This window comes from Octopus sinensis, linkage group LG10 (genome assembly GCF_006345805.1).
Source record: "Octopus sinensis linkage group LG10, ASM634580v1, whole genome shotgun sequence".
Taxonomy (NCBI): domain Eukaryota; kingdom Metazoa; phylum Mollusca; class Cephalopoda; order Octopoda; family Octopodidae; genus Octopus; species Octopus sinensis.
In genome coordinates, this window is record NC_043006.1 from 70,864,649 (window position 1) to 70,891,615 (window position 26,967).

General features: G+C 38.2%; 1 protein-coding gene across 9 annotated transcripts in view; it reads left to right on the top strand.

Moving 5' to 3' along the window:
- Positions 1–26,967, top strand: part of LOC115216424 (ras-associated and pleckstrin homology domains-containing protein 1) — a 529,703-nt gene that overhangs the window by 489,025 nt on the left and 13,711 nt on the right. For all 9 annotated transcript variants that reach the window (XM_029785747.2, XM_036506776.1, XM_036506775.1 and 6 more), the window contains 2 exons: positions 7,031–7,108; positions 25,687–25,846. In XM_029785747.2, coding sequence (XP_029641607.1) covers positions 7,031–7,108; positions 25,687–25,846 — 238 coding nt within the window. The remainder of the gene's footprint in view (positions 1–7,030; positions 7,109–25,686; positions 25,847–26,967) is intronic.

Genomic DNA, 26,967 nt, shown 5'->3' on the forward strand with positions numbered 1-26,967 from the left:
CCCAGCAGTGAAATTGCCCCTATCTAATTACAGAGCAGGGCAGTTTATAGATGGAGCATTGTGGATTACTCTTTTCTAATATTAGAGTAGGTTTCTCCCACTATTATGCATGTGTGTGAGGAACTATCCCAGTTTAGTCATTGAGTGTGGTCACTCCTATGTAGCTACTGAGTGGAACAGTCTCTGGCTGGTGGTAGTGAAGTGAAGTGATCCATTCATCCCCAGTGTTCTGCTGGTGTGTTGGTCAGCCCTTATTTAGTGATGAAATGGGACTTCTTCATGCATAGACAAATATATTCATGCAGGCAATTACATACCCTCTGAACACACACACACACACTCACAGCATTGACGTGCATATTGTTTTCTCCAGCTCATTCATGTACTTGGGTCTTTCTGTAGTTTTGAGTTACTTTGAGTGGGTGACTGTATGATTGAGAGCATGTTTGAGAGAGCCACCATAAACAGTAGTAGTTTCCAGTATAATTCCCTGAGGGACACTGTTTAGTATCAATGCCTCCTAGAGAGGGCCCCATTGACTGCAGCTGTCTGCCTCTTACCAACAATGCCAAAGTTACATCCTTTGTGACACATCATCTCATGACCAATACAGTTCTATATTTAAGAGATGAGGAATTATGTACATTATTTATATTATTTAAATTTCACTGATATTTGTCCTAATCTTGTTTGTTGTTAACATTTCGGCTGATATACCCTCCAGCTTTTATCAGGTGTCTTGAGGAAATTTCGAACCTAGGTTCCCTTTCCTAAGGTATTTTTCAATGTTATTATTATTATTATCATTATTATTATCATTATTATTATTATTATTATTATTATTATTATTATTATTATTATTATTATTCAGGTCACTACGCCGTATGCCCATGGGCATATGTCGTAGTGGTTAAGAGCGTGGGCTACTAACCCCAAGATTCCGAGTTCAATTCCAAGCAGTGACCTAAATAATAATAATAATAATAACATTGAAAAATACCTTAGGAATGAGAACCCAGGTTCAAAATTTCCCCAAGACACCTGACGAAGTCTGGAGGATATGTCAGCCGAAACATTTTAACAACAAACAAGATGAAGACAAGTATCCGTCAAATGTAAATAATGAAAATAATGTCATGACCAACTTTGTCAAAAGTCTTGGCACAGTGAAGGTATATCACACTCACATTTGAACAGTTGACCTGTTGTTTCAGTAACCAGTCATAATACTGTTGTAGTTGTATGAGGCAGCTCCCTCCTGGCCAGAAGCCATGTTGTGTGTGTTAATGAACAAGTTATTTTCTAGGAACATTATCAGCTTCCTTCTGACACTACATTCCACAGCTTTAACTTGTGAAGTCAGAGAGAGAAGCCTGTAATTTTTATCATCTGCTCTCACTCCTCCTTTGTGAACAGGATATTTGAAACCTTAACTGGAAAACTGTCAGGGCCCATGGCTGAGTTCAGACTCATCTCATCAATGTCAATATAATTGATGATTTCCTCTTCCCTGTGTGGATCTGCTGTGTTGAAAAACTCACCAAGCTTGCTTATTTGTATATTTCCAAGTTTGGAGGTAAAAACAATTTGGAATTGTTTATTTAGTAGTACACTTACCCCTGTGGAGTCTGCAGTCACTGGACTGTTTTCTTCAAACAGTGAGTGGCCCTATCTTGTTGTGCACCGAGGCATATTCTTTTGCAAATTTGTAGAAGGCCTTAGGTTTTGTTTTCATATTTTCAACTGCCCTGGTTTCTCTTTCTTCCCTTTATTTTTCAAAGATGGGTGCAAGGGTCCTGGAGTTCTCTGATGCAACTGATTTACCAATTTGCAACACAGACTTTAGGAAACTAGCCAACCACATTTCACCACTTACCAATCTGGCAAACACACAAGTCAGATAAATTACATTCTCACCAAGGAGCAGGGCAGAAGGGTTACTGTAAAAACTCAAACCATACCTGGTGGAGAATGCACTATACAATATAGATTGATGGCTAGTGACTTCAAAGTCAGAGCTAGGAAGATGTATAAATGAAAGATGACATGGAGAAGAATGATATGGAATTGGAAAAGACCTTACAATTGGGAATAGATTGACACATTTCACTGTAGAGAGAAATATTTAGATACTTGATGTGTAGATAACAACTTTACTCTCTTTTACTGGTTTCAGTCATTTGACTGTGGCCATGCTGGAGCACCATCTTTAGTTGAGCAAATCGACCCCAGGACTTATTCTTTGTAAGCCTAGTACTTATTCTATCGGTCTCTTTTGCCAAACCGCTATGTTACGGGGACTTAAACACACCAGCATCGGTTGTCAAGTGATGTTGGGGGGACAAACACAGACACACAAACTTATACACATACATATATACAATGGGCTTCTTTCAGTTTCCGTTTACCAAGTCCACTCACAAGGCTTTGGTCGGCCCAAGGCTATAGTAGAAGACACTTGCCCAAGGTGCCATGCAGTGGGACTGAACACGGAACCATGTGGTTGGTAAACAAGCTACTTACCACACAGCCACTCCTACGCCAATGGGAATTTCTGTGAAATAACCTGCTTAGATCTACAGATCAGACAAGCTAATTTAATATGGTGGTGGACATGGTTGAGAAGACAGTAAGCAGCTAGGTGATTTGATAATTGGCTAATGGGAGAAATTTTCACCTGTCTTGCAATGTGAGAATCAGAGGTATGAAGTATTCAGAATTGCCAGGTAATGTGTTAGAGAGAACCAAGATGTCATTGGTGAGAGGTGTCTTTGGAATGATGAAGGCATCCTTACTATTGAGATGGAAGACAAGAAAATGGTATGGAAGTATTATTATGAGAGGTTATTGAATGTGTATAGCACAAGGGGCTACCTTGTGCTGACCCTTCAGCACCAGTCATTCATGTTGAAAGCAGCATTGTAGATACACTGATTAAAGACATGGATAGAGGAAAAGCAGTGAGTCCATCAGGGACAGTTGCAAATGTACTCAAAATATTTGGTGAGATAGGATATATTATTAACTCCAGGATAGCTAAGTTATAAGAATAAGTCATACCCAATGACTGATATAGCAGTATCATTGTAAACTGCTACAAAGGCAAAGGAAACACCTTAAAGGAAAACATCTGTGATTTTGTGCCTGGAAGAGGTACCAGGGATACAATCTTCCTAATAAAGCAATTGCAGGAAAAATACTTGACTAAGAGTGAGCCATTATTCTTGGCCTTCATTGACCTGAAGAAGGCACTTGTCTAGGTACCAGTTACATCTGGTGGTCACCAAGGAAACAAGGTGTTGATGATTGGCTTAGGAGGGTTGTAGAAGCCTTGTACAAAGATGCATTAAGTAAAGTGAGACCAATAACCATTTCAGCGATAAATTTAATGTGTAAGTAAGAGTTCATTTAGGTTCGATCCACTGTCCCCACTTATTCATTATAGTCCTACAAGCCATAATAGAAGAATTTTACATGGGAGCTCTTATTCATTGACGATCTAGTTCTCATAGCTGAATCTGTAAAAGAATTAGAGAAAAAACTCCAGTTTTGGAAGCTAAGCCTAGAATCAAGCAGTCCCAAAATAAACTTAGCATAGACGAAGGTTTTAGTATGTGGCAGAGAAGATAGAACCTAATATCTTGTTGTTCTTACATGTTTGGTATTTATTTTTACTGTTGCTATCAATCTTTTGATATTGCTTTTCTTGTTTAATATTATTGTCATTTACTGTTATTATTATTATTATTATTTATCATTATTATTATTATTATTATTATAATGCTCGCTGATGTTATTGTATTGTTAAGTGTTGCTATAGTTAATGTTGCTCACATTTGTATTGTTCAGTGTTTTGGGCCTTCTACATTGGTTGGTCTGGAGGATGGGACCAATGCCCATGGTCTTCACAGGCTCTCCAAGTGTTCTGAGATCAATGTGGTTAACATTCTTCTTGAATGGTTGCAAGTTAATGGCTGCAGAAAAAAACAATGCAGGGAGGAAATTCCAGAGGGGCAATGTTCTGGTGAGGAAGGGCTTGGTATTTGGGTTAGTATTGAGCTTGAGATAGTAGAGGTAATATAGGAAATAAGTGACAAGGGCATAGCTGAGAGGAGATGACACAAGATAAGCTAGCTTCAAGGAGCAGAGACCATTGTTGTCATTGTTGCAGCAGTAGTAGTTGTTGAGAAGACAGATGAGACAGCATGTATGTGGGCGAGAGGCTGGAATGTGTTGATGGCAAATGACCCATCTTAGTCACGTGCCTGTTCTTTGGGAGTGTCCCACAATGTCTCTGTGTGTATCAGCAACTGTCCCAAACCTCAAAGCAATACTTTTTGTTACTATTGCTATTGTTGGAATGATACAATTTAATGCAGCCGTTTTGATGCTGTCAGCTTGGCACAACTGATTGGATACTCAACTCATTCAGGCAATTGGAAACAAAAAAAAAAAAGAGAGAGAGTGGCTGTGTGGTAAGTGGCTTCCTTACGAACCACATGGTTCTGGGTTCAGTCCCACTGCATGGCACCTTGGGCAAGTGTCTTCTACTATGGCCTTGGTCCGACTAAAGCTTTGTGAGTGGATTTGGTAGACAGAAACTGAAAGAAGCCCGTCGTATATGTGTATATATATATATATATATATGTATGTGTGTGTGTATATGTTGGTGTGTCTATGTTTATCCTCCCAACATCGCTTGACAGCCAATGCTGGTGTATTTACATCCTTGTAACTTAGCGGTTCGGCAAAAGAGACCAATAGAATAAGTACTAGGCTTACGAAGAATAAGTCCTGGGATCAATTTGCTCGACTAAAGGCGGTGCTCCAGCATGGCCACAGCCACATGACTGAAGCAAGTAAAAGAATAAAAGAGTAAAGAGTACACACACACGGATAGAAGGAGTGAGGGAGAGTGGGAAAGAAAACATTACAATTTATTAATTGAATGTAATCAACCTAACTACGGTCCCTCTCCTCATACACAGACATATGTTTACATACATAGACAAAGTGAAGAGGGGAGAGAACACCAGAAACATTAAAATATCAGCATTGAATCAACAATGCCAAACTGAGGGCACCGAAACAGCTGCGCCAAAATGTTTCATGCCTAATCATTGTTACTTTCTTACTGTTATCATATGTTCACTGTTGTTGTTGTTGCTGTTACTGATGCTGTTGTTGTTTTCCCCACCTAAATGCATGAATATTAACCCTTTAGCATTTAAACCAGCCAGATCCAGCCTCTCACACTATCCTGCAATGTTGTTCTTAAAATAAACAGGCGCATTATCAAAATCTTGAAGCTAAGAGATAATGCAAGATTAATTCAAAACAACATGAATAAATAAGTATGACATGGGACAGGGTAGTCTGAATGGTAAAGGGTTGATAATACAGCAGTTTTTCCAAAGATAATGGCCCATGGTTTCATTAAGGAAAAAAGATATGAATTTCAATAAACCCATTTGGTGGGATATTGTGCTGGTGCTACGTAAAAAGCCCCTTTAATGGTGCCATGTAAAAAAAAAGCATCTTTTCTGGTGCCACATAAAACACACCTGTGCTGCTGTTACCACGTAAAAAGCACCTGTGCTGGTGCCACATAAAAGCATCCAGTGCACTCTGTAAAGTGGTTGGTGTTAGGAATGCATTCGGTCAATGAAACCATGCCAAAACAGACAGTTGGAGCCTGGTACAGCTCTCCAGCTTGCCATCTCCTGTTGGACTGTCCAACCCATGCCAGCAAAGAAAGCAGACACTTGATTATGATGATGACGACGACGACAATGATGATGATAATGGTGTCAGTGTGGTAATGAGGATGAAGTTGTGATTATGGTAGAGATGGTAGTGGTGGTTGTTTCAGATTGATAACTTCAATAAGATTGTCGTTATTATTGTTGTTGTGGTAGTAGTTATAAGGATTCATGTTGCTGTTGTTGTGGTAGTAGTTATAAGGATTGGTGATGCTGTCGTTGTGGTCTTTGTTGTAGCACTAATGGTAGTCATGGTAATTGTTATATACACTGGTGTTGAATATATCCATAATTTATAATCATTGCATACAATACTACTATATACACACATTTGTTATATATGTCTTGTCTTCACACAAACCAGTCAGATTTGATGAATTGTCTTGCACGTACCCTGAGTACAACATATCTTTTACCCTGTATAAACAGTTCACCCCACAGTGAAATACATTATACTCTAATACACTATATAAAACTTATATTATGATAAGTCAGTATAACAGGAGTATGTACCCTAAATTGGGATGTAAGGTTCTCTAACCATTGTACTGAGACCATATAGGAGTACAGGGTATTACAGCAGTTGTGTGTACACATTATTGTGTTACTGCAGTAATAACATGCTAACTTGGCTTCCGTGCCGGTGGCACGTAAAGAACACCATTTGAGCGTGACCGTTGCCTGTACTGCCTGACTGGCCCTCGTGCCAGTGGCACGTAAAAGCACTCACTACACTCTCAGAGTGGTTGACGTTAGGAATGGCATCCAGCTGTAGAAACTCTGCCAGATCAGATTGGTGCCTGGTGCAGCCATCTGGTTCGCCAGTCCTCAGTCAAATTGTCCAACCCATGCCAGCATGGAAAGCAGACGTTAAACAATGATGATGATGATGAATAACTCTGCACTGTTATATGTGTGTGGAATAACACAAGTACAGTCAATGCCAAAAATTTGAAACATTTTTTCAAAAATTGAAATTGTTATGCCCAAGTACAATTTAATTCAAATATATACAACATATATATTTGGGCATTTAATATAAAAATTCTCATTTTCAGGCCTATGTTCCAAACTTTGTGCCACGATTGTATATTTAGACAGTCATAAAACTAAGGTGTCTCCAAATTGAAAAAAATGTATTCTATGCATTTGGAAGCAGAATGTGTTATTTTATATTGCAAGTATATGTGTACACACCCACCTATTTATATACTTATGCATATGAGTTACAGTAACTTCCTATTACAACTATTATTTGTACATTGCAGGAGGAGCAGAAGGCAAGACTGCAGGCTGAGAAAATCCGTATCGCCCTTGAGAAGATCAAAGATGCTAAAATTAAAAAGGTTTGTATTTGGTCTTAAATTTACCATCATTACCTAACTCTACTCTAAATACCTAAATACCACCCATGACAATCGCATGTCCATACCGTCATCTCTAAGCTCTACTCAAACAACTCTCACATATTCATACCATGTCTTCTTAGATCTCCCGCTTCTACAAGTCCCATCCATATTTAGAAATCTCACTTCTTTACACAGCTGTCCTTATCCATATGCATCATATTACCATACCAACACAGTCATCTCTCTTGCATACTACATCTGATACCCTTTATGTCCAGTTTTTCTCTCGATACATTTGCACTTTGTTACATATGCACACTTTCTAGTCTTTGCATATCCTCAGCATTCACAGCCTACATTTCACTAACATATAGCATTGCTGTTCATACACAAGTATCATACAATATGCCTTTCACTCTGAAAGGGAAACCTTTTGTTACCAACCAAGATAATAGCTCTCTGAACTTTTTCCATCTTGAACTCCAAAGGAGTTGGTCTGCCTTTGGCATTAATCACAGCTTTAATACATTGAAGAATTGACTCATACAGGTTCTGAAAAGTTGTTTGGAGAATTTCGAGCCATTCTTCAAGTAAAACCTGCTTTAACTCTTTCAGTGAAAATGGCAAAGAGAAACAGCTCCTCACTTGCTGCTCCAAAATGCACTATAAATCTATTATATTCAGATTCAGTGATTTTAGGGACCTGTCCAGGTGGTTTACTTCATTTTTGTGCTCTTCATACCAATTTTGAATAACATTTTCCTTGTGAATCAGCACATTGTTGTCCTGGAAAACTGTACTACCATCAAGGAAGTTTCTGTACCAATAGATGGACATGATTTGCCAAAATACTCAGCTAATCCTTAGCTGCGTTAACTCTACCACACAGAACAACCAATGGACCAAGAGAATTCTATGATATGGCAACCCAAATCACCACAAAGTCACCTCCATGCTTCAAGATGGAGGCCAAACAATCAGAATTAAGGGCTTCTTTGAAATGTCTCCATACATAAATTTGCCCTGATATGGGAGAAAAGGATGATTCACCACAGAAAATGACATTGTTCCACTGAGCCATTGACCATTTCTAATAGTCTAGAGATCATTTTTTTTCTCTATTCATTATTGTTGATGGGGGACAAAAGATGTTTTGCAACTGCAGCCCTCCCATGTTATCCACTTTTATGGAGCTCACAACAAACTGTTTTGTTTGACACAAGGTTGGTAGGATAGTGGTTTTGCTCTGTTGTCATTTTTGCTGTTATAGTTCAATGGTTTTAAGACACAATACATGTCACTATTCTGTGGTCTCTCTCTGTGAGCCTTCCATTCTGTCCAGAATTATGTTTACTAGAGCTGGTTTTTACCTTTGTTTTGGAATACCAACATGATATTTGAGACGGTGCCTCTCAAAACATTCAACAGCTCAGCAGTTTTAATATATGAAGTTTCATTCCTCCATGCTCCAGCAATTTGTCCTATTTGGAAATCAGATAGGTCATGCATTTTAACTTATTTAAATATAAATATCTGCAAAAGAAAAAAAAAAGCAGAGGGCTATATCATGAAGTATAATAATGAATAAATAATGCATATAAACACCAATATACAAACTAGAACAGTTTTGGATTTGTCATGTTGCCAATAGAAGAATATCAGAAAAAAGTTGAATAAAAGTGATGTTTCCATTATTTTGTCCTAGCCCTGTATATTGTGTGTGTATGTGTGTGTGTGTGTGTACAGTGCATGTGCACTTGCATCCTAATAAGTCCAAGTTCCATCATCACTGCAACCTTTCCCCCATGTCTGAGTCTGTGGGACGCATGCACCCCTTCTCCCCACCCCTAACCACATCCAAATAACAACAATACACACACACACATACATACATACATATATATATATATATATATATATATATATATATATATAATATATATATATAATATATATATATATATATATATATATATATATATATACACATACATACATACATACATATATATATATATATATACTAGTGTGACTATTTCCTCTGAACATCTAAGTAGTCTGACTTTTGGCAATTTTCTACACACACACAAACACACACACACACACACACACGCATGCACGTTCGCATTTATGCTTCTCCTTTCCCTTCCCCACCCCTCTCCGCTCCTGGGTATAATATAAACTGAGTCATAGCATGGTGACGGGAGATTGGCGGATGATTGGGAAAGGGTATTAGCAGCAGCAGCAGCACCAGTACCAGCAGCAGCAGCAGTAGTAGCAGCAGAGGCATCTGTGATGTAGCGCAGGGAGGTGCCCGTGCCGATGGCATTTATACTCTTGGAGCTGCATGAGTAAAGGGTGGGAGGGGACATTAAGGAGCTCCTGCACCCTTTCTCCTCCAATAAGATTTGGTGGTTATCAGCAGGACACCCTTCACTCTCTCTATTGTGATTTACATCTACACCTCTCCTCTCCCTTTTTTTCTTTCCCTTTTTTACTATATTCTATCCCTAATCTGTAACCCTCAACTTCCTGGATCCTTCTCCAATTAACAATCCCCCACCCCACACACGGACTGTCTGACTTGTCTCTAGCAACCTTCCACTATTTTTATTATACTCCACCACCACCACCACCGTCTGTCTGTCTGTCCCTCTCTTTCTTTCTCTCCCACTCTGCCTTCTCTCACTCAACGTTTCCCCCCCCTCTCTCTCTCTCATTTAATTCTCATTGAGTATACACACACATACATCACTCTACACAAACCTATATACACACGATAGTCTCTAATCTAAACATATACACACACACATCTTACACTTACACTGTTTATATTTGCATAAGTGTGTGTGTGTGTGTGTGTGATATTTGCTATCATAATAGTGTGTGTGTATGAGGCAGGCTACTGTAATATTGTGCGTGTGTGTTTTTATGTGTGACTCACCCATGCAATTTTTACTCATTCCCTCCACTGAGCAGCCATTTTAATTCCTTCTCTCTCTCCAGTCTCTCTCTCCAGTCTCTCTCTCCCCAGTCTCTCTCTCCAGTCTCTCTGCATGCTACATGCCACAAAATTTTATGATGAGGTGAGGACTTCATGTGTGTGTATATACATATATCTGTGCTGTGTGTGTGTGATCATTTCCCCTCTTTTGTTATCTCTACACCTGGGTATACATCTAAACACACACACACATACACTCTCATACAACCAATCAGAACCAATGAGAAAGCTTTTCTATAGTCACATGACCTCTTCCACATAGCAAGCAAACTTCCTTTCACAAATTCCCTACTGTCTAGGATATACACAGGCACCATTAAAAATGGCTAAGACGGAGCTGCTCTGCTCTGTATAGTATAACTAACCCTCCTGGCATCAAATTCCTATTTTCTTGAAGATGACAACACATATTGCCATGTTCTTACATTCTCAAATGTTCATGCCCCCACAATAAAATTTGGCTGAAGGGCTGTCATAGAAAAGGATCTGGATGATCATTATTATAGTTTAGCAACTGGGCTATCCTTATTGAGTCACTGGTTTGACCATGGTTGACCTAACGTTGTAATTGACCATTTATATTATCTGCTGGTCAATAAGGTCTTGCCAGATATAGCATCACATCAATATGCCACTGGTTAAGGCAGCGAGCTGGCAGAAACATTAGGATGCTGGGCAAAAATGCTTAGCAGTATTTCATCTGTCTTGATGTTTTGAGTTCAAATTTCGCCGAGGTCAACTTTGCCTTTCATCCTTTCAGGTTTGATAAATTAAGTACCAGTTGCATACTGGGGTCGATCTAATCGACTGCCTCCCACTAAAAATTTGGGGCCTTGTGCCTTGAGTAGAAAAGAATATACCGCACAATGAAAGGTGGTAAGCTGGCAGAAGCATTCGTATGCCAGGTGAAATGCTTAGCGGTATTTCATCTGTCTTCACGTTCTGAGTTCAAATTGCATTGAGGTCAGCTTTGCCTTTCATCCTTTCGGGATCGATAAATTAAGTACCAGTTGCATACTGAGGTAAATCTAATTGACTCCCCCACTCCTCCAAAATTTCAGGCCTTATGCCTAGAGTAGAAAACAGTGCACCACTGGTTTATTTCTCACTGACCAGATACAGCATGAACACATTTTATTGGTCAGTATTGGCTGACAGATTCATCATCAAATATTTCTGTCACTGGCCAGTTCTCACTGTTTGTGTGTGTGAGGGCACATGGCTTAGTGGTCAGGATATTCAGCTCATGATCACATGGTAGTGAGTTCAATTCCTCACAGCATGTTGTGTCCTTGAGCAAGACACTTTTTTTTAAGTTGCTCCAGTCCGTTCAGCTGGAAAAAGTGAGCTGTACCTGTAATTCAAAGGGGCCAGCCTCATCTCATTCTGTGTCATGCTGAATCTCCCCAAGAGCTACATTAAGGGTATGTATATCTGTGGAGTGCTCAGCCACTTGCACATTAATTTTACAAGCAGGCTGTTCTGTTAATCAGATCATTTCGAACCCTCCTCGACATAACCAATGGAGGGAAGTGGTATGAATTGTAAGTATGGTAGTGTATGTTACACCTGTTCATAATAATGGTTTCAAATTTCAGCAGAGAGGTTTTTGAGGGGAGGGGGAAGTTGATTACACCATATTTTATCAACCATGAAAGGATGAAAGGCTAAGTCCACCTCAGTGGAATTTTGAACTGAGAAATGTAAAGATGGATTAAATGCTACTAAACATTTTGTCCAGCATGCTAACAGTTCTGCCAACTTGCTACCTTACACCTCATCATCATCATTTAACGTCCGTTTTCCATGCTGGCATGGGTTGGACGGTTTGACAGGTCTGGAGAGCCAGTGGCTGCACTATGCTCCAATCTGATCTGATACTATCCGAAAGTGATTGATGCCAGGGCTGCCGGACAGGCTCCCGTGCCACTGGCACATAAAAAGCACCATCTGAACGTGGCCAACGCCAGTGCCCCCAACTGGCTCCCATGCCAGTGGCACATAAAATGCACTATCCGAATGTGATCAATGCTAGGGCCGCCAGACGTGGTTCCTGTACTGGTGGCATGCAAAAAGCACCCTCTACACTCTCAGAGGGGTTGGTGTTAGGAAAGGCATCCAGCTGTAGAACATTGTCAGATCAGATTGGAGCATAGTGCAGCCACTGGCATTTACTGTTACTCTACCTCCATCTTACTTTATTCTTCTTCCTCTTCACCATTTCACCTTACTCTCCCTGCAACACGCACACACACACTTTTTCACCTACCCTCTATTTCCTCTATCTCTCACTCCCCTCTGCACACACACATACCACTTATCCTTCCCCTCCCTCCCTGTGTTTCACCTAACAAGTTCAAACTAATACAGATGCACATACATACAGTATTATACATTACTCTAGCTTGTGTGTGTATGTCGCTGGATCTAGCATGTTTCTTACTCAGTGTGTAACTATGTGCAAGATAATCATGTATATATCACACACACACACACACACTTATATATATATATATATATAATTGATCAAAATAAAAACATGATGCGAAGGATTCAGCGGTACATATGTTTCGGGCCTTTATTAGACAGATTTATAACAATGCATAATGTATGTCTGTGGCCTTCTTCAGCCGCGCACAACAGCTTCCACAAGGACATGTGTTACATCAGAAATTCTTGGTTGGGGATGCAAATCCTCCCATTCGCGTACGACATAATGCGGCAGCAGCATAGAATTGAAGCGTCCATCTCTTTCTTCTCTCAATGTAGGATGAGGAAAAATGGATGTTGAAGTAATGTAAATAAATAAATACATGTATATACGTGAAGATGGGCGAGAATTCAGGACGAGGGATAAAAAATGTATAAAAAGTGTAAGTATAGAAAATGTAGAGCATAAAGAGATATAAGGAGATGTAAAGGGGGTATAAAGAATATAAAGAAATATAAAGAAATATAAATAAATGTAAAGGCATAAGGTTATAAAGTAAAAATAGAAATAGAAATAAAAATAAAAGTAAAAAAACATGATAAAAATGTAACAAAATATAAAAAAATATTAAAAAAAAAATATAAAAAAATATAAAAAATATAAAGATAAGGGATGTATAGAGGTTAAGGACCAAGCATGGTGGTCAGGAGATTGATAAAATTTAGTTGTAGAATTGTCAGTAAATCAACAGTTTCGTCTGGGGACCTAATGCGTTGTAAATCAGAGCTGTTGAGCGTTTAATCTGGTTCCTTGAATTATTTGGACTTCTAGTACATACATACCAACATGGATACACACACCCATATACACGCGTACATATACGCCTCCAAGCCTATAAGCATACACATGCACTCGCGTGTAAACATGCATATAAACACACACACACCCACACACACGTGCGTACACATACATACATACAACAGAATATCCGCATGTATACACGGACACTATACGTGTACACACTCACATGTACATACGCGCGCTCATCACTACATACACACACGCATATGCTCACGCTTCCAGGTCTAGATATAAGATATTAAAGGAATCATGTCTATGCGTGCACGCACACACGGCTGTGTGTACGTATGTGCGTGCACACATACACCTACACACACACACAGAGACATATGGGTATAGCTATAAGATATCAAAATATGCATGTACATATATGCGCGCGTCTATGTATGTATGCGTATACATACGTACACGGACGCTTGCATAGTCAAAAGTGGATCTATAGGTAAGTAAATAAACATATATAGAGATGTAAAGCGATAAGTTAGGGGTAAGAATGAGGGTAAGGGTAAAAATTAGAAATAAAAGTAAGAAATACAGTATAAAATAAGAAATACAATGTAATAGTTAGAAATGAAATATAAAAATTATAAAAATTATAAGAGTTATAAGTGTGTGTGTGTAGGTGTATGTGTGCACGCACATACGTACACACAGCCGTGTGTGCGTGCACGCATAGACGTGATTCCTTTAATATCTTATATCTAGACCTGGAAGCGTGAGCATATGCGTGTGTGTATGTAGTGATGAGCGCGCGTATGTACATGTGAGTGTGTACACGTATAGTGTCCGTGTATACATGCGGATATTCTGTTGTATGTATGTATGTGTACGCACGTGCGTGTGGGTGTGTGTGTTTATATGCATGTTTACACGCGAGTGCGTGTGTATGCTTATAGGCTTGGAGGCGTATATGTACGCGTGTATATGGGTGTGTGTATCCATGTTGGTATGTATGTACTAGAAGTCCAAATAATTCAAGGAACCAGATTAAACGCTCAACAGCTCTGATTTACAACGCATTAGGTCCCCAGACGAAACTGTTGATTTACTGACAATTCTACAACTAAATTTTATCAATCTCCTGACCACCATGCTTGGTCCTTAACCTCTATACATCCCTTATCTTTATATTTTTTTATATTTTGTTACATTTTTATCATGTTTTTTACTTTTATTTTTATTTCTATTTCTATTTTTACTTTATAACCTTATGCCTTTACATTTATTTATATTTCTTTATATTTCTGTATATTCTTTATACCCCCTTTACATCTTATATCTCTTTATGCTCTACATTTTCTATACTTACACTTTTTATACATTTTTTATCCCTCGTCCTGAATTCTCGCCCATCTTCACGTATATACATGTATTTATTTATTTACATTACTTCAACATCCATTTTTCTTCATCCTACATTGAGAGAAGAAAGAGATGGACGCTTCAATTCTATGCTGCTGCCGCATTATGTCGTACGCGAATGGGAGGATTTGCATCCCCAACCAAGAATTTCTGATGTAACACATGTCCTTGTGGAAGCTGTTGTGCGCGGCTGAAGAAGGCCACAGACATACATTATGCATTGTTATAAATCTGTCTAATAAAGGCCCGAAACATATGTACCGCTGAATCCCTCGCATCATGTTTTTATTTTGATCAATTTACTCCACCACCTACACCACCAAACGGTATACACAGGTGCTTATAATTATCAAGTACTCACCCCGAATTTCTATATATATATATATATATATAAAAGGAGCACTCCGTCGATTACAACGATGAGGGTCCCAGCTGATATGATCAACAGAACAGCTTGCTCGTGAAATTAACATGCAAGTGACTGAGCAATCCACAGACACATGTACCCCTTTACATATTTCTCAGGGAGATTCAGCATGACACAGAGTACAACAAAGCCGGCCCCTTGAAATACAGATACTACTCATTTTTGCCAGCTGAATGGACTGCAGCAACATGAAATAAAGTATCTTACTCAAGGACACAACACGCCACCAGGAATTGAACTCGTGACCCTACAATCATGAGTTGAATACCCTAACCACTAAGCCACATGCCTTCCCATATACACACACACATATATACCACTACATGTATAAACATTCACCAAGGTTACATATATTATAGCATATCTTGAAACTGTATGGACTAAGATCCCTTTTCTATCCTACTCTATGTACAAGGCCTGAAATTTTGGGGGAGGGGGCAGTCGATTAGATCGACCTCCAGTATGCAACTGGTACTTAATTTATCAACTCTGAAAGGACAAAAGGCAAAGTTGACCTCGGCAGAATTTGAGCTCAGAATGTAAAGACAGATGAAATACTGCTAAGCATTTTCGCCTGGCATGCTAACACTTCTGCCAGCTTGCCTTTGGACTGAGATCCCTATTGATAGGCCCCTGCTATTATATAAAGTGGTAACACTTACAGTCTACAAATTAGTGGCGCCAGTCTTCTGTAGCTGCTGAAATTGTTGAGTATATAAACAAATTGGTTGCTTTTTGCTCTGGGATTGGTTAACTTAATGCAGACACCTCTGATGAGAATCTAGTAAGGTTTGAAAATCAATTAAGGCTGTTCGTTATTATTTTCAATCTACAGAGAAATAGCCTAATTAGCCCTGTTTATATATTTACTATATACCATATTTGATGGCCTGTAAGACGCATGAGTGCATAGGACACACTCTAGCCTAGGCTATACTTTTGTAAAATAAATTACCACTAAAATAAATGTTTTAATTCCTCCACTTACCTGTATTACTTAATGATATTACCGGTAATTATAAACAATTTATTGTATCCACATTCAATATAAACATACCATAGGCGATTGTTCACCAATAGATGGCAGCACACGTTTTGTAAACATACGTACCATAGGCAATTAGTAACGCCCTGCCATCCATGAATCCTCCCCTATCCCCTCTGATGTTACCATGTTGTTCTTTCTTGTAGAATATAGTATTAGAAATGCTGGTATTTTCCATTATCTTTATGTAAATTATTTAGTGTTAGTTACAAGCACTTTCAGTAGTGTCAATAATAATAAATGATACTGTAGTTTACGGTATATTCCCAAAATATGGTAAACATTAGTTGCTGTTTGTGTCTTGCGAACTAACAAATCCGATTATTATACCACAGGACAATTTGTTATAAAATATATGATAAAAAAAAAACAGTATTATATGGGAAAAAATTGAATGTTCAATAAAAACTCTTATCTCCAGATTTAAGGAAAAAATAATAAAAAGACCAAGCCATCATCAGTAATGTACAATATGTACAAACAGCAATTGAGTTTTCAGCCTACATTGAGTTGATGAGACACGGGGATTTTTTAAGCCATTTTTGGGGGAAAAAAGGTGTGTCTTATAGGCTATCAAATACAGTAGGTTAGATGTATTATGTGTACACTGCAGTGTGAAACACCCCCAACATTATCCAGCATATATATATATACACGCTTTTACTCTCTTTTACTCTTTTACTTGTTTCAGTCATTTGACTGTGGCCATGCTGGAGCACCGCCTTTAGTTGAGCAAATCGGCCCCAGGACTTATTCTTTGTAAGACTAGTACTTATTCTATCGGTCTCTTTTGCCGAACTGCTAAGTTACAGGGACATAAACACACCAGCATCAGTTGTCAAGCAATGTTAGGGGGACAAACACAGAAACACAAACATATACACACACACACACACATATATATATACATATATACGACGAGCTTCTTTCAGTTTCCGTCTACCAAATCCACTCACAAGGCTTTGGTCGGCCCAAGGCTATAGTAGAAGACACTTGCCCAAGGTGCCACGCAGTGGGACTGAACCTGGAACCATGTGATTTGTAAGCAAGTTACTTACCACACAGCCACTCCTATGCCTATACTTTACCATCTTTAAATAAAGCTAATGTTTCAGAAATGAATGGCTTTGATTATATATCTATTGGATCTCAGCTGATCTAAGGATAAGCGACAACAACAGTTAATTGATCATTATTAATTATCCAGTTACAGTTGCTTCTGGAACTGATTAACTTCACCTGTAAATATTCTGTTATTACATATTAATGACTTAAATACTGATCATGTACACACATGCACAAAGCAAAAAGACTGGCACTCCGTCGGATACAATGACAGGGATTCCAGTTGGTCTGATCAACAGAACAGCCTACTCGTGAAATTAATGTGCAGGTGGCTGAGTACTCCACAGATATGCATACCCTTAATGTAGCTCTTGGGGAGATTCAGCATGACACAGAATAAGACGTGGCTAGTCCTTTGAATTACAGGTACTACTCACTTTTTCCCAGTTGAATGGACTAGAGCAACGCGAAATAAAGTGACTTGCTCAAGAAGACAATATTGAACTCAGGACCTTATGATCATGAGCCAAATACTCTAACCACTAAAACACATACACACACACACACAATACCCCAAACAGCATATCCAGATTATGAAACTACACTACTGGGCAACATCTCCACATTGCACATATTTTCCTTACTACATTACACTCCCACGCTACAACCCACACAACATGTCCACATAATTACACTACAGCCCCACACAACATGTCCTAGTATTTAAAACATTAGACTGCTTATTCATAGGTCGTGAGTTCAAACCTACTACACTGATTTTGTTTTGCCAGACTACTGTTTGGCCATAATTCTACACCATCAATCCTAACCTGGGGTTAAATAACTTTTCCTAATTTTGTCACAAAGCCAGCTATTCTGAGAGGGGGGATATCAATTACATCAACCCTCACCCCCATCACCAGCGGCTGACTGGTATTTATATTATTGATCCCAAAAGGACCTCATTGGAATTTGAACTCAGACTGTAAGGACCAAAAGATATACTGCTAAGCATTTTATACAGGATGATACCAATTCCATCAGCTCCCTACCTTTACCTGTCATTAAATGATGATTTCAAATTTTGGCACAAGGCCAGCAATTTAGGGGAGGTGTAAGTCGATTATATCAACCCCAGTGTTCAGCTGGTACTTATAAGATCGACCCCTGAAAGGATGAAAAATGAAGTCAACCTAGCTGAAGTTTGAACTCGGAATATAAAGACAACCAAAATGCCACTGAATATATGGCCCAGCATGCTAACGATTCTGCCAGCTCAGCGCCTGACCTGGCATTAAATACTTATCTTTTCTTTTCTACTCTAGCGACAAGGCCTGAAACTTTGGGGGAGGGGCAGTTGATTAGATCAACTCTAGTATGCAACTGGCACTTAATTTATCAACCCCAAAAGGATGAAAGGCAAAGTCAGCCTTGGTGGGATTTGAACTCAGAACGTAAAGACAGACAAAATAACCCTAAGCATCTTTCCTGGCATGTTAATGATTCTGCCAGCTCACCGCCTGACCTGGCATTAAATAATAATGCCATGATGTGTATCAGGTAATGTTTGGAATCAGATACTACTCTACATGATGAGCATACAGCATCTCTCTGTTATAGGTCAGCCCAAAAGGGACTGACCAGTAGTCGGTCAACAGCAGCATTGATAATAACTAGCCAATGAGGGAACCACTCAACCTGCTATAAATAGCAGCCAAATCTCCTCAAATCACATAATACTGTCTTATAAAAGGAAGCAACTCATGGAATAGAGTTATTCTAGGTTTTTCCCTTTTTTGTTTTTTTATTCTTGAGCCTTAAACGCCTTGAGCCCTAACACTCTTAAGGTCAGTGACCCAGTTTCTGTGGCATATAAGTGACCAAAATCACAATATTTCTCCTGAACAGGATACCCATCCATTGTAGAGTTCAAGGGAAGCAGTTTTGAGGGAAGGGGACAAGTTGATTACATTGCCTCCATACTTTATTCTATTGACCCTATTCATAGGGATAAAAGGCAAAGCTGACATCATGGGATTTGAACTCAGATGCAGGCGTGGCAGAGTGGTAAGTAGCTTGCTTCTCAACCACATGATTCTGAGTTCAATCTCACTGTGTTGCACCTTGGGGAAGTTTCTTCTACCATAGCCTAGGGCCAACCAAAGCGTTATGAGTGGATTTGGTAGATGGAAATTGAAAGAAGCCCATTATGTATATATATATATACATACACACCACCACGTGACAACTGGTGTTAGTGTGTTTACATCCCTGTAACTTAGCAGTTCAGCAAAAGAGACCAACAGAACAAGTACCAGGCTTATAATAAAAATAAAAGTACAGGGGTTAATTCATCCAACTAAAAACTCTTCAATGTGATGCCCCAGTATGGCCACAGTGTAATGACAAAAACAAATGAAAGGTAAAACAGTAAACGGTAAAAAAAAATGTTAAGAACCAGAAGAGATGCAAATAAGCTTTTTGTTCTGGATACGCACTGTCTGAATATACGATGGAACAGTCATGGCTGGAAAGTTTCACATCTGCTGGATCAGAGCTGGCCTGGTGCTAGACACCTACTACAGCAGCATTTCCAACTGCTATTACCACCAGAAGTGACCATCACTCCCACTTTGTTACGTTTCTCAATAGCAACTACTACACAATGCTGAGGTCATTAACAACAGCATAGCACACAGAACAGGAACTGCTCTACATCCTACAACTACTAGAATATTCTCCTCCACCACCACTTCACACACCACTTCGTTAATACATTTTACTCCCCTCGTCTTTCCTACTATAATTACATCACACGGAAATACTGAATGAATGAATAAACCACACTGTGTTTTTGTGATAGTCTGTATGTCTGCGAATATATCTTTCGCTCCTTCTTTCTCTTTCTCCTCCTCTATATATATTGGTGTGTATGTGTGTGTGTGTGTGTGTGTGTGCATATTTCTTTGTGTTTATGTGTGGTGGTGGTGGTGGTGGTGGTGGTGGAGGGACATTCCTCAGATATTCCCGACCGGAAATAGCAAAACGTTTCCCCGCCACCCCCACCCCCCAACTCCTACCCTTTCCTCTCATTAAAATATAAGAAAAAAAATTTTAATTGTCCGAACCTTTTTTCTTTACTTTATATGGAATATCTTAACATCAACCCCTCGTGACCACTTTAAAACCTCACCCACCTCAGCTTCTGTAGCCCTTCACAATCAGTTGTAAATATATCTTTCGAGATTCCCTATCGGTCCTCTCTTGACGTTAATGGTAACCTCTAACATTAGACTCTACTATCTCAACATCTACTTCAACTATATATACACTCATATACACTCACCAGCTACAGCTGTATATAATTTATATATATCAACCTATATATAGGTAGGCCAAATTATTATTATTGTTGTTACTTACAATTCCGGTCTTTAAGGAATTTTCATTTTGTTTGTTTTTGTTCTTTGTTTTTTTCTATTATTATTATTATTATTATTATCATTATCATTATTATTATTATTATTATTATTAAACTCATTATTGTTATGATTAATTGACTGACAGCTACTGTAGCAATACAGACTTAATTAATTTAGAGTATTTAGCTATGCCCCTTTATGTTATAAGTTCAAATCACACAAAGGTCAACTTTGCTTTCATTTTTCTGGGGCCGTCCAGATTAAAGTACCAGTCAAGTATTGGAATCAATACACATGACTAACCTCCTCACCCAAATTCAGAGCCTTGAGCACATGTTAAGAATCCTTATTATTGTTGTTACTTTTATTGTCATTAGGCAGCGAGCTGGCAGAATCATTAGCACGTTGGACAGAATGCTTAGTGGTGTTTCGCCCATCACTACATTCTGAGTTCAAATTCTGCTGAGTCAACTTTCCCTTTCATCCTTTCGAGGTCAATAAATTAAGTACCAGTGAAACACTGGGTGGGGAGGGGACTCGATGTAATTGACTTAATCCCCTCCCTCAAGCTGCCCTTGTGGAAAAAATTTGAAATCATTATTATTATTATTGTTGTTATTATTATTATTATTCTATGTTTGACTTTTGCTTTATATTTGTACAAGTTGGCTCCAAGTCTCACCCAGAGACCTCAAGAGACAACAGGTTGGAAGTTCACGTTTATTATATATATTATTATTAATTATTATTATTGTTATTATTATTCTCATCTTTGAGAAGTGATGCTTGTTAACCAAGCTAATTGTAGGAGAGTATTAGTTTAATTCCTCATGGTTCCAAGTTCAAGTATGCCTCACAGTGTTAACAGGGTAGATATTGGGGCCATTTATTATTCAGCTGTGGCACCACTCTGTAAATCTAAACAGCAAAAAAATGAATAACTCTTTCTCTCTCCCTCTGTAGTGTTGTCTGAAGAATGCTTTGTTTATAATTCAACCATTAACACAATAGACATTAAACAACAGTCTGATCTGTCTTGTTTACAGCTGTTATTGTCACATTCTTCCTCCCAACATTTCTTTCTACTAAACCCCACCTTAGTTTTAACAACCAAAATATTTAAAAGAAACAGTAAACATTTTTTTCTACACAATGGAATGTATTCTAAATAAAATGAAAAAAACATTTCAAGTCTGTTATAGTTCAGTTTTCATTTCAGTTGTCCTCCCAAGTTAAAACAGCTTCTTTTAGTTTGGACATGTTGGTCAAGAAATGTTGGCATAACCAGAATCTATTATCAGAATTCTTCATATATCTTCATATACAACATCTAAGAAACTTAGTACTCCTGTGTAATTTTTAAGCAACACAGCTGTTTCCTGGAGAATTTTTGTACTCCCACTCTCTCTTAGTCTTGGTACTTCATCCTCAAGCATTCAGATTACTCTGTCAAATGTAATGCTTATTTATTCGCCTTGTTTTGAATTAATCATGCATCATCTTGCAGCTTCGAGATTTTTCAACGATATGATTGAACAATGTGATTGAACGATGTCAATATAATCAACTGGTCTCCTCCCCCAAATTTCAAAAATTATTATTATTATTATTATTATTATTATTATCATTTAACCCTTTTTCCTTCAGATTAAATAAATAAGAATAAATATTTATTCACATCGTGAAAAAATCAGCTGTGAGTTTTCCATGATGTGACTCTTTACTTTAGGAATGAAACTGTAGAATAGGTGTCAGAGGATAAATTTGGCTGGTTTGAATATAAAGGAGATAGAATATTTTGGCTGAATATGGCCAGTTTGAATGCTAATGGGTTGCGAGAAGAAATTTTTTTCTTAGCAGCTTTTCTTCCAGGTTTATGTTCTTGGTTAAAATTCTAAGGTCAACTTTTCCTTTCACCTTTTCAGAGTTGATGAAATAAGTACATGTTGAGCCCTGAGGTCAATATAATCTATTAGTCCCCACCTAACAAAATTCCAGGCCTTGTGCCTATAGTAGAAAGAATTATAATTATTATTAATGACTATTGTTATATTTCGAGATGGCCATTTTTCTTGGGTTTTTTGGGGGTTTTTTTTGCCAAATAAACACACACATGGGATGGAGAGTTGCTGAAGAGGTCACAGGATGCATGACAAATGATTTCAGACAAAGGACACTGAAATAGGAACAATGATAAAGCTAAAGTGAAGAACAAATATATAATGCGTGTGTTTGTTTAGAAAAAAAAGGTGAAGCAGGAGGGAAATTACCATCCTGAAATGTAACAATATCTGTTTCAACACACAATTTCACATCAGGAATCTTACAAAACAAATCCATAAATGTATTGGTGAATAGTTTTATTTAATTCAGGGATGGAACCATTCATGCATCATATTTACTGTGAACATTCAGAGAAACTTCAACACACACACACACACACATATAACATCAAAACAACATAACTGTACTTTGTACAATGCTCGCTATCAAAGGAGAGAGGGGGGATATCTGATTATATCAGCTCCCAATATTTAACTGGTATTTTATTTTATTGAACCCGGGAACATAAAAGAAAATGTCAACCCTGGTGGGATTTAAATTCAAAGCATAAAGGGGCATAACTAAATACCACAAGGTATTTTGCTTGATCTCCACTGATCCTGTCTTTCACCATATTTTCTGATAGTGATGATGATGATAATTGCTTCAAGGCCAACAGTTTTAAAGGGAAGGAGAAATCAGTTACATTTCCCCCAGTATTAAACTGGTACTTTATTTTATCAACCCCAAAAGAATGAAAGGCAAAACCAACCTTAGCAGTATTTGAACTCAGAATATAAAGAGCCAGAAAACATTTTGTTAATAATAATAATAATAATAATGCCCTGAAGCAGTACCAGGCAGTGGCTCTCATGGCTTCTGATCTTAACTGATTGGAAATGTTATCATGTACATTGTTTTGTCATGGTATAAAAGATGGGCTACAGCAAATATTCTGCTCAATACCACAGATTTGCTTGTCAGTTGTTTGACCTTAACCAGTTGAGTATGTCCCTTGGTGATTGATGATATGTGCATCTCTGATCATAAGCAGAAGTAGTTGGGGAGCATCATGGCCATGTGTTGAGAGGAATTTGGGGGGATTTGGGTAATTCACTTCTGGAAACATGGATGTTTCGTTGAACATCCTTAAACAACCCTTATTCAGGAACCTTTTGAGTGGGATGGGGTACTTGACCTGAAGAAAATTCTAATTGAGCACCACCTGCAAGGTCATGCGCTGTTTATCTTGATATAAGATCACTGTGTAGTGCACATATGGTTGCAATGCATGTGCCTGGTGTACCCTTATCAGAGGGGTAGTTATGATGGGTATACTGGGCTTCGTATATTTCACCCCAGTGTCACTCTGATGGCATGCACTGCTCTCCCATTCAATAGTAATAATGAAATTATTGTGTATAATGCTCAGGTGTACAACTCATCAAAGGTGCATGTATAGTACATAGAATTATGTACAAAAGTCAGAAAAGTGAACAGTGTATGAGTCATGATATATGTGTATAAAGGTGGGGGATATCAGGTGTAGTGCTGGCAAATTTCAGGAAGCATGGAAGTTTTAAAGGCAACTAACAACTGATGCAGATAGTTTGTTCCATGCTTCAGCAACTCTGAGTGTGAAAAAATCTTTCTGAAAATCATGGGAGCTGTGCTGTTTTCTGAATTTTGTACTGCTTCTGGCCATTTACGTTCTCCTGGTGATTCTTCCAGCTTCACTGCCTTACAAATAATAATAATAATTGTTTCTTAACATATTGCACAGGGCTTAAAACTTGGGAGAAGAAAACAATCAGTTAGATTAATTCCACTACATGACTGTGGAAGCACACATGGCTTAGTGGTTAGGGTGTTGGACTCATGATTGTAAGATTGTGATTTCAATTCCTGGACTGGGCTATGCAGTGTATTCTTGAGCAAAACACTTCATTTCATGTTGCTCCAGTCCACTTAGCTGATAAAATGATTGATCCTGCAACAGACCAATATCCTGTCCAGGGGGGATTATATACACAAGAGAAACCTGGAAACTGGCCCTGTGCTCCCTACTGAGTAATGAGTAAACCCCATAATATAATGAACCAGAATAACACAAAGTGTTTTGTCCAATTCTTTAATGACACTACCCTGATGATGATGATAATAATAATAATAATAATCATTCTACTAAAGGCCAAGGCCCTAAATTATGAGGTGAGAGGTTAAGTCAATTACATCAACCCTAGTTCTCAACTGGTACTTAATTTATCAACCTCCTAGGAGGATGAAAGGCAAAGTCAACCTCAGTGGAATTTTGAACTCAGAACGTAAAGACAGACGAAATACTGCTAAGCATTTCGCCCAGTGTGCTAACAATTCTGCCAGCTTGTCACCTTCATAACAACAACAATAATAACAATAACAATAATAATAATCATGATGGTTTCAAATTTTGGCACAAGGCCAGCAGGTTTGGGGGAGGGGGTAAGTCAATTACATCAACCCCAGTGTTCAACTGGTACTTATTTTATCAACCCCAATTGGATGAAAGGCAAAGTCGACCACACCAGAATTTGAACTCAGAATGTGAAGACAAATAAAATACTGCTAAGCATTTTGCTCAGCATGCTAACGATTCCACCAGCTTGCCACCTTAATAATAATAATTTGTTTCTTTATTGCCCACATGGAGCTAAACGTAGAGGGGACAAACAAGGACAGACAAAGGGATTAAGTCGATTACATCGACTCCAGTGCATAACTAGTCCTTATTTAATCAACCCCGAAAGGATGAAAGGCAATAATAATAATAATAATAATAATGATAGTAATAATAATGATCCAGATGTTAGACATTAATAAACTATTAGTTATATTGAGATTAATGTTGGTGCTTTATGTGTTTTGTCTCTTTTCAGTTGTTTGTCCGTGCTTTCGCCCGAGATGGTAGCAGTAAAAGTATTTTGGTTGATGAGAAGATGACTGTAGGACATGTATGCAATATTTTAGCAGATAAGAATCATATGAAATTGTCTCCTGACTTGGCTGTTGTAGAATATATTCCTGATCTCTATATAGGTCAGTTTACATCTCATTTATTTTTTTTTATTTCTCTTTATTTTTTTTTCCATATTTCATCAAGCTGCTACTACTGTCTTCAATGTGTGTGTGTGTATATGTATGTATATAGTTCAAATTTATAGAAAACAAAAGACAAAGACTGTTGTAGGAACAACAAGCAGGTGTATTAGTTTAACACTTGGGAAAAATGGAAAAGTCTTTTACGTTTCAAGCCTATGCTCTTCGACAGAAAGGATTAAGAAGCAAAAAGGGAGAAAGCATAAAACAAAAATGTGTAGAGATTAATGGTTCAGCATGATATATACAGAGTGATTGAAAAGTAGCCCCTATTTTAAAATAGTTATAAATTATTTATTAATTGTAAATTTTTTCTCAAATTCTTTTCTGTTTGTTATTTGAAGTATGAGAATTTAATCTGTCTTCGTATTGCTCTTGTCATTCGTGAATGGCTGAATGCCCACTTCCCTGGGAGATGGATGGGCCATCGTGGTTCACATGAGTGGCCAGCCAAGAGTTCTGACTTAACACCTTGTGACTTCTTTCTATGGGGTTGGTTAAAGGAACAAATCTACTGTACAAAAACTAAAGACTTTGGAAGAACTTGAAGAGTGAATACGAGAAGTTAAGTCATCCACCCAGGAAGAGATTCTAGTGAAATCGGTTGATTCAATTCCTGGGTGACTCAAGAAGCTAATGGCAACATCTGGAGCCCATATCGAATTTTAAATAAAACACCATACTAAAAGCTTTCCTCTCATATCCATTTTTTTGTACAAATTACGTCTTCTACTATAGCCCCGAGCCGACCGGAGCTTTGTGATTGAATTCGGTAGACGGAAGTTACTGCCGTGTGTGTATGTGTGCGTATAGCTGCTCAGTGCCTCTCCGAAAGAGAGAGAGGGAATTTATAAGTATATTAATATAGGGAGTTACTTTTCAATCACCCTGTATATATGTGTATGTATATATAATCAATCCAAACAAGAACAAGCAAGAAAAAAACAACAATGCGAGGACATGGAACAAGTACAGTGTTATTGGACGCTCAGGAAAGGAAAGAAAAGAAAGAGGATTTTGCATTTCGAGCGAAGCTCTTCATCAGAAATATAGAAAAAGTC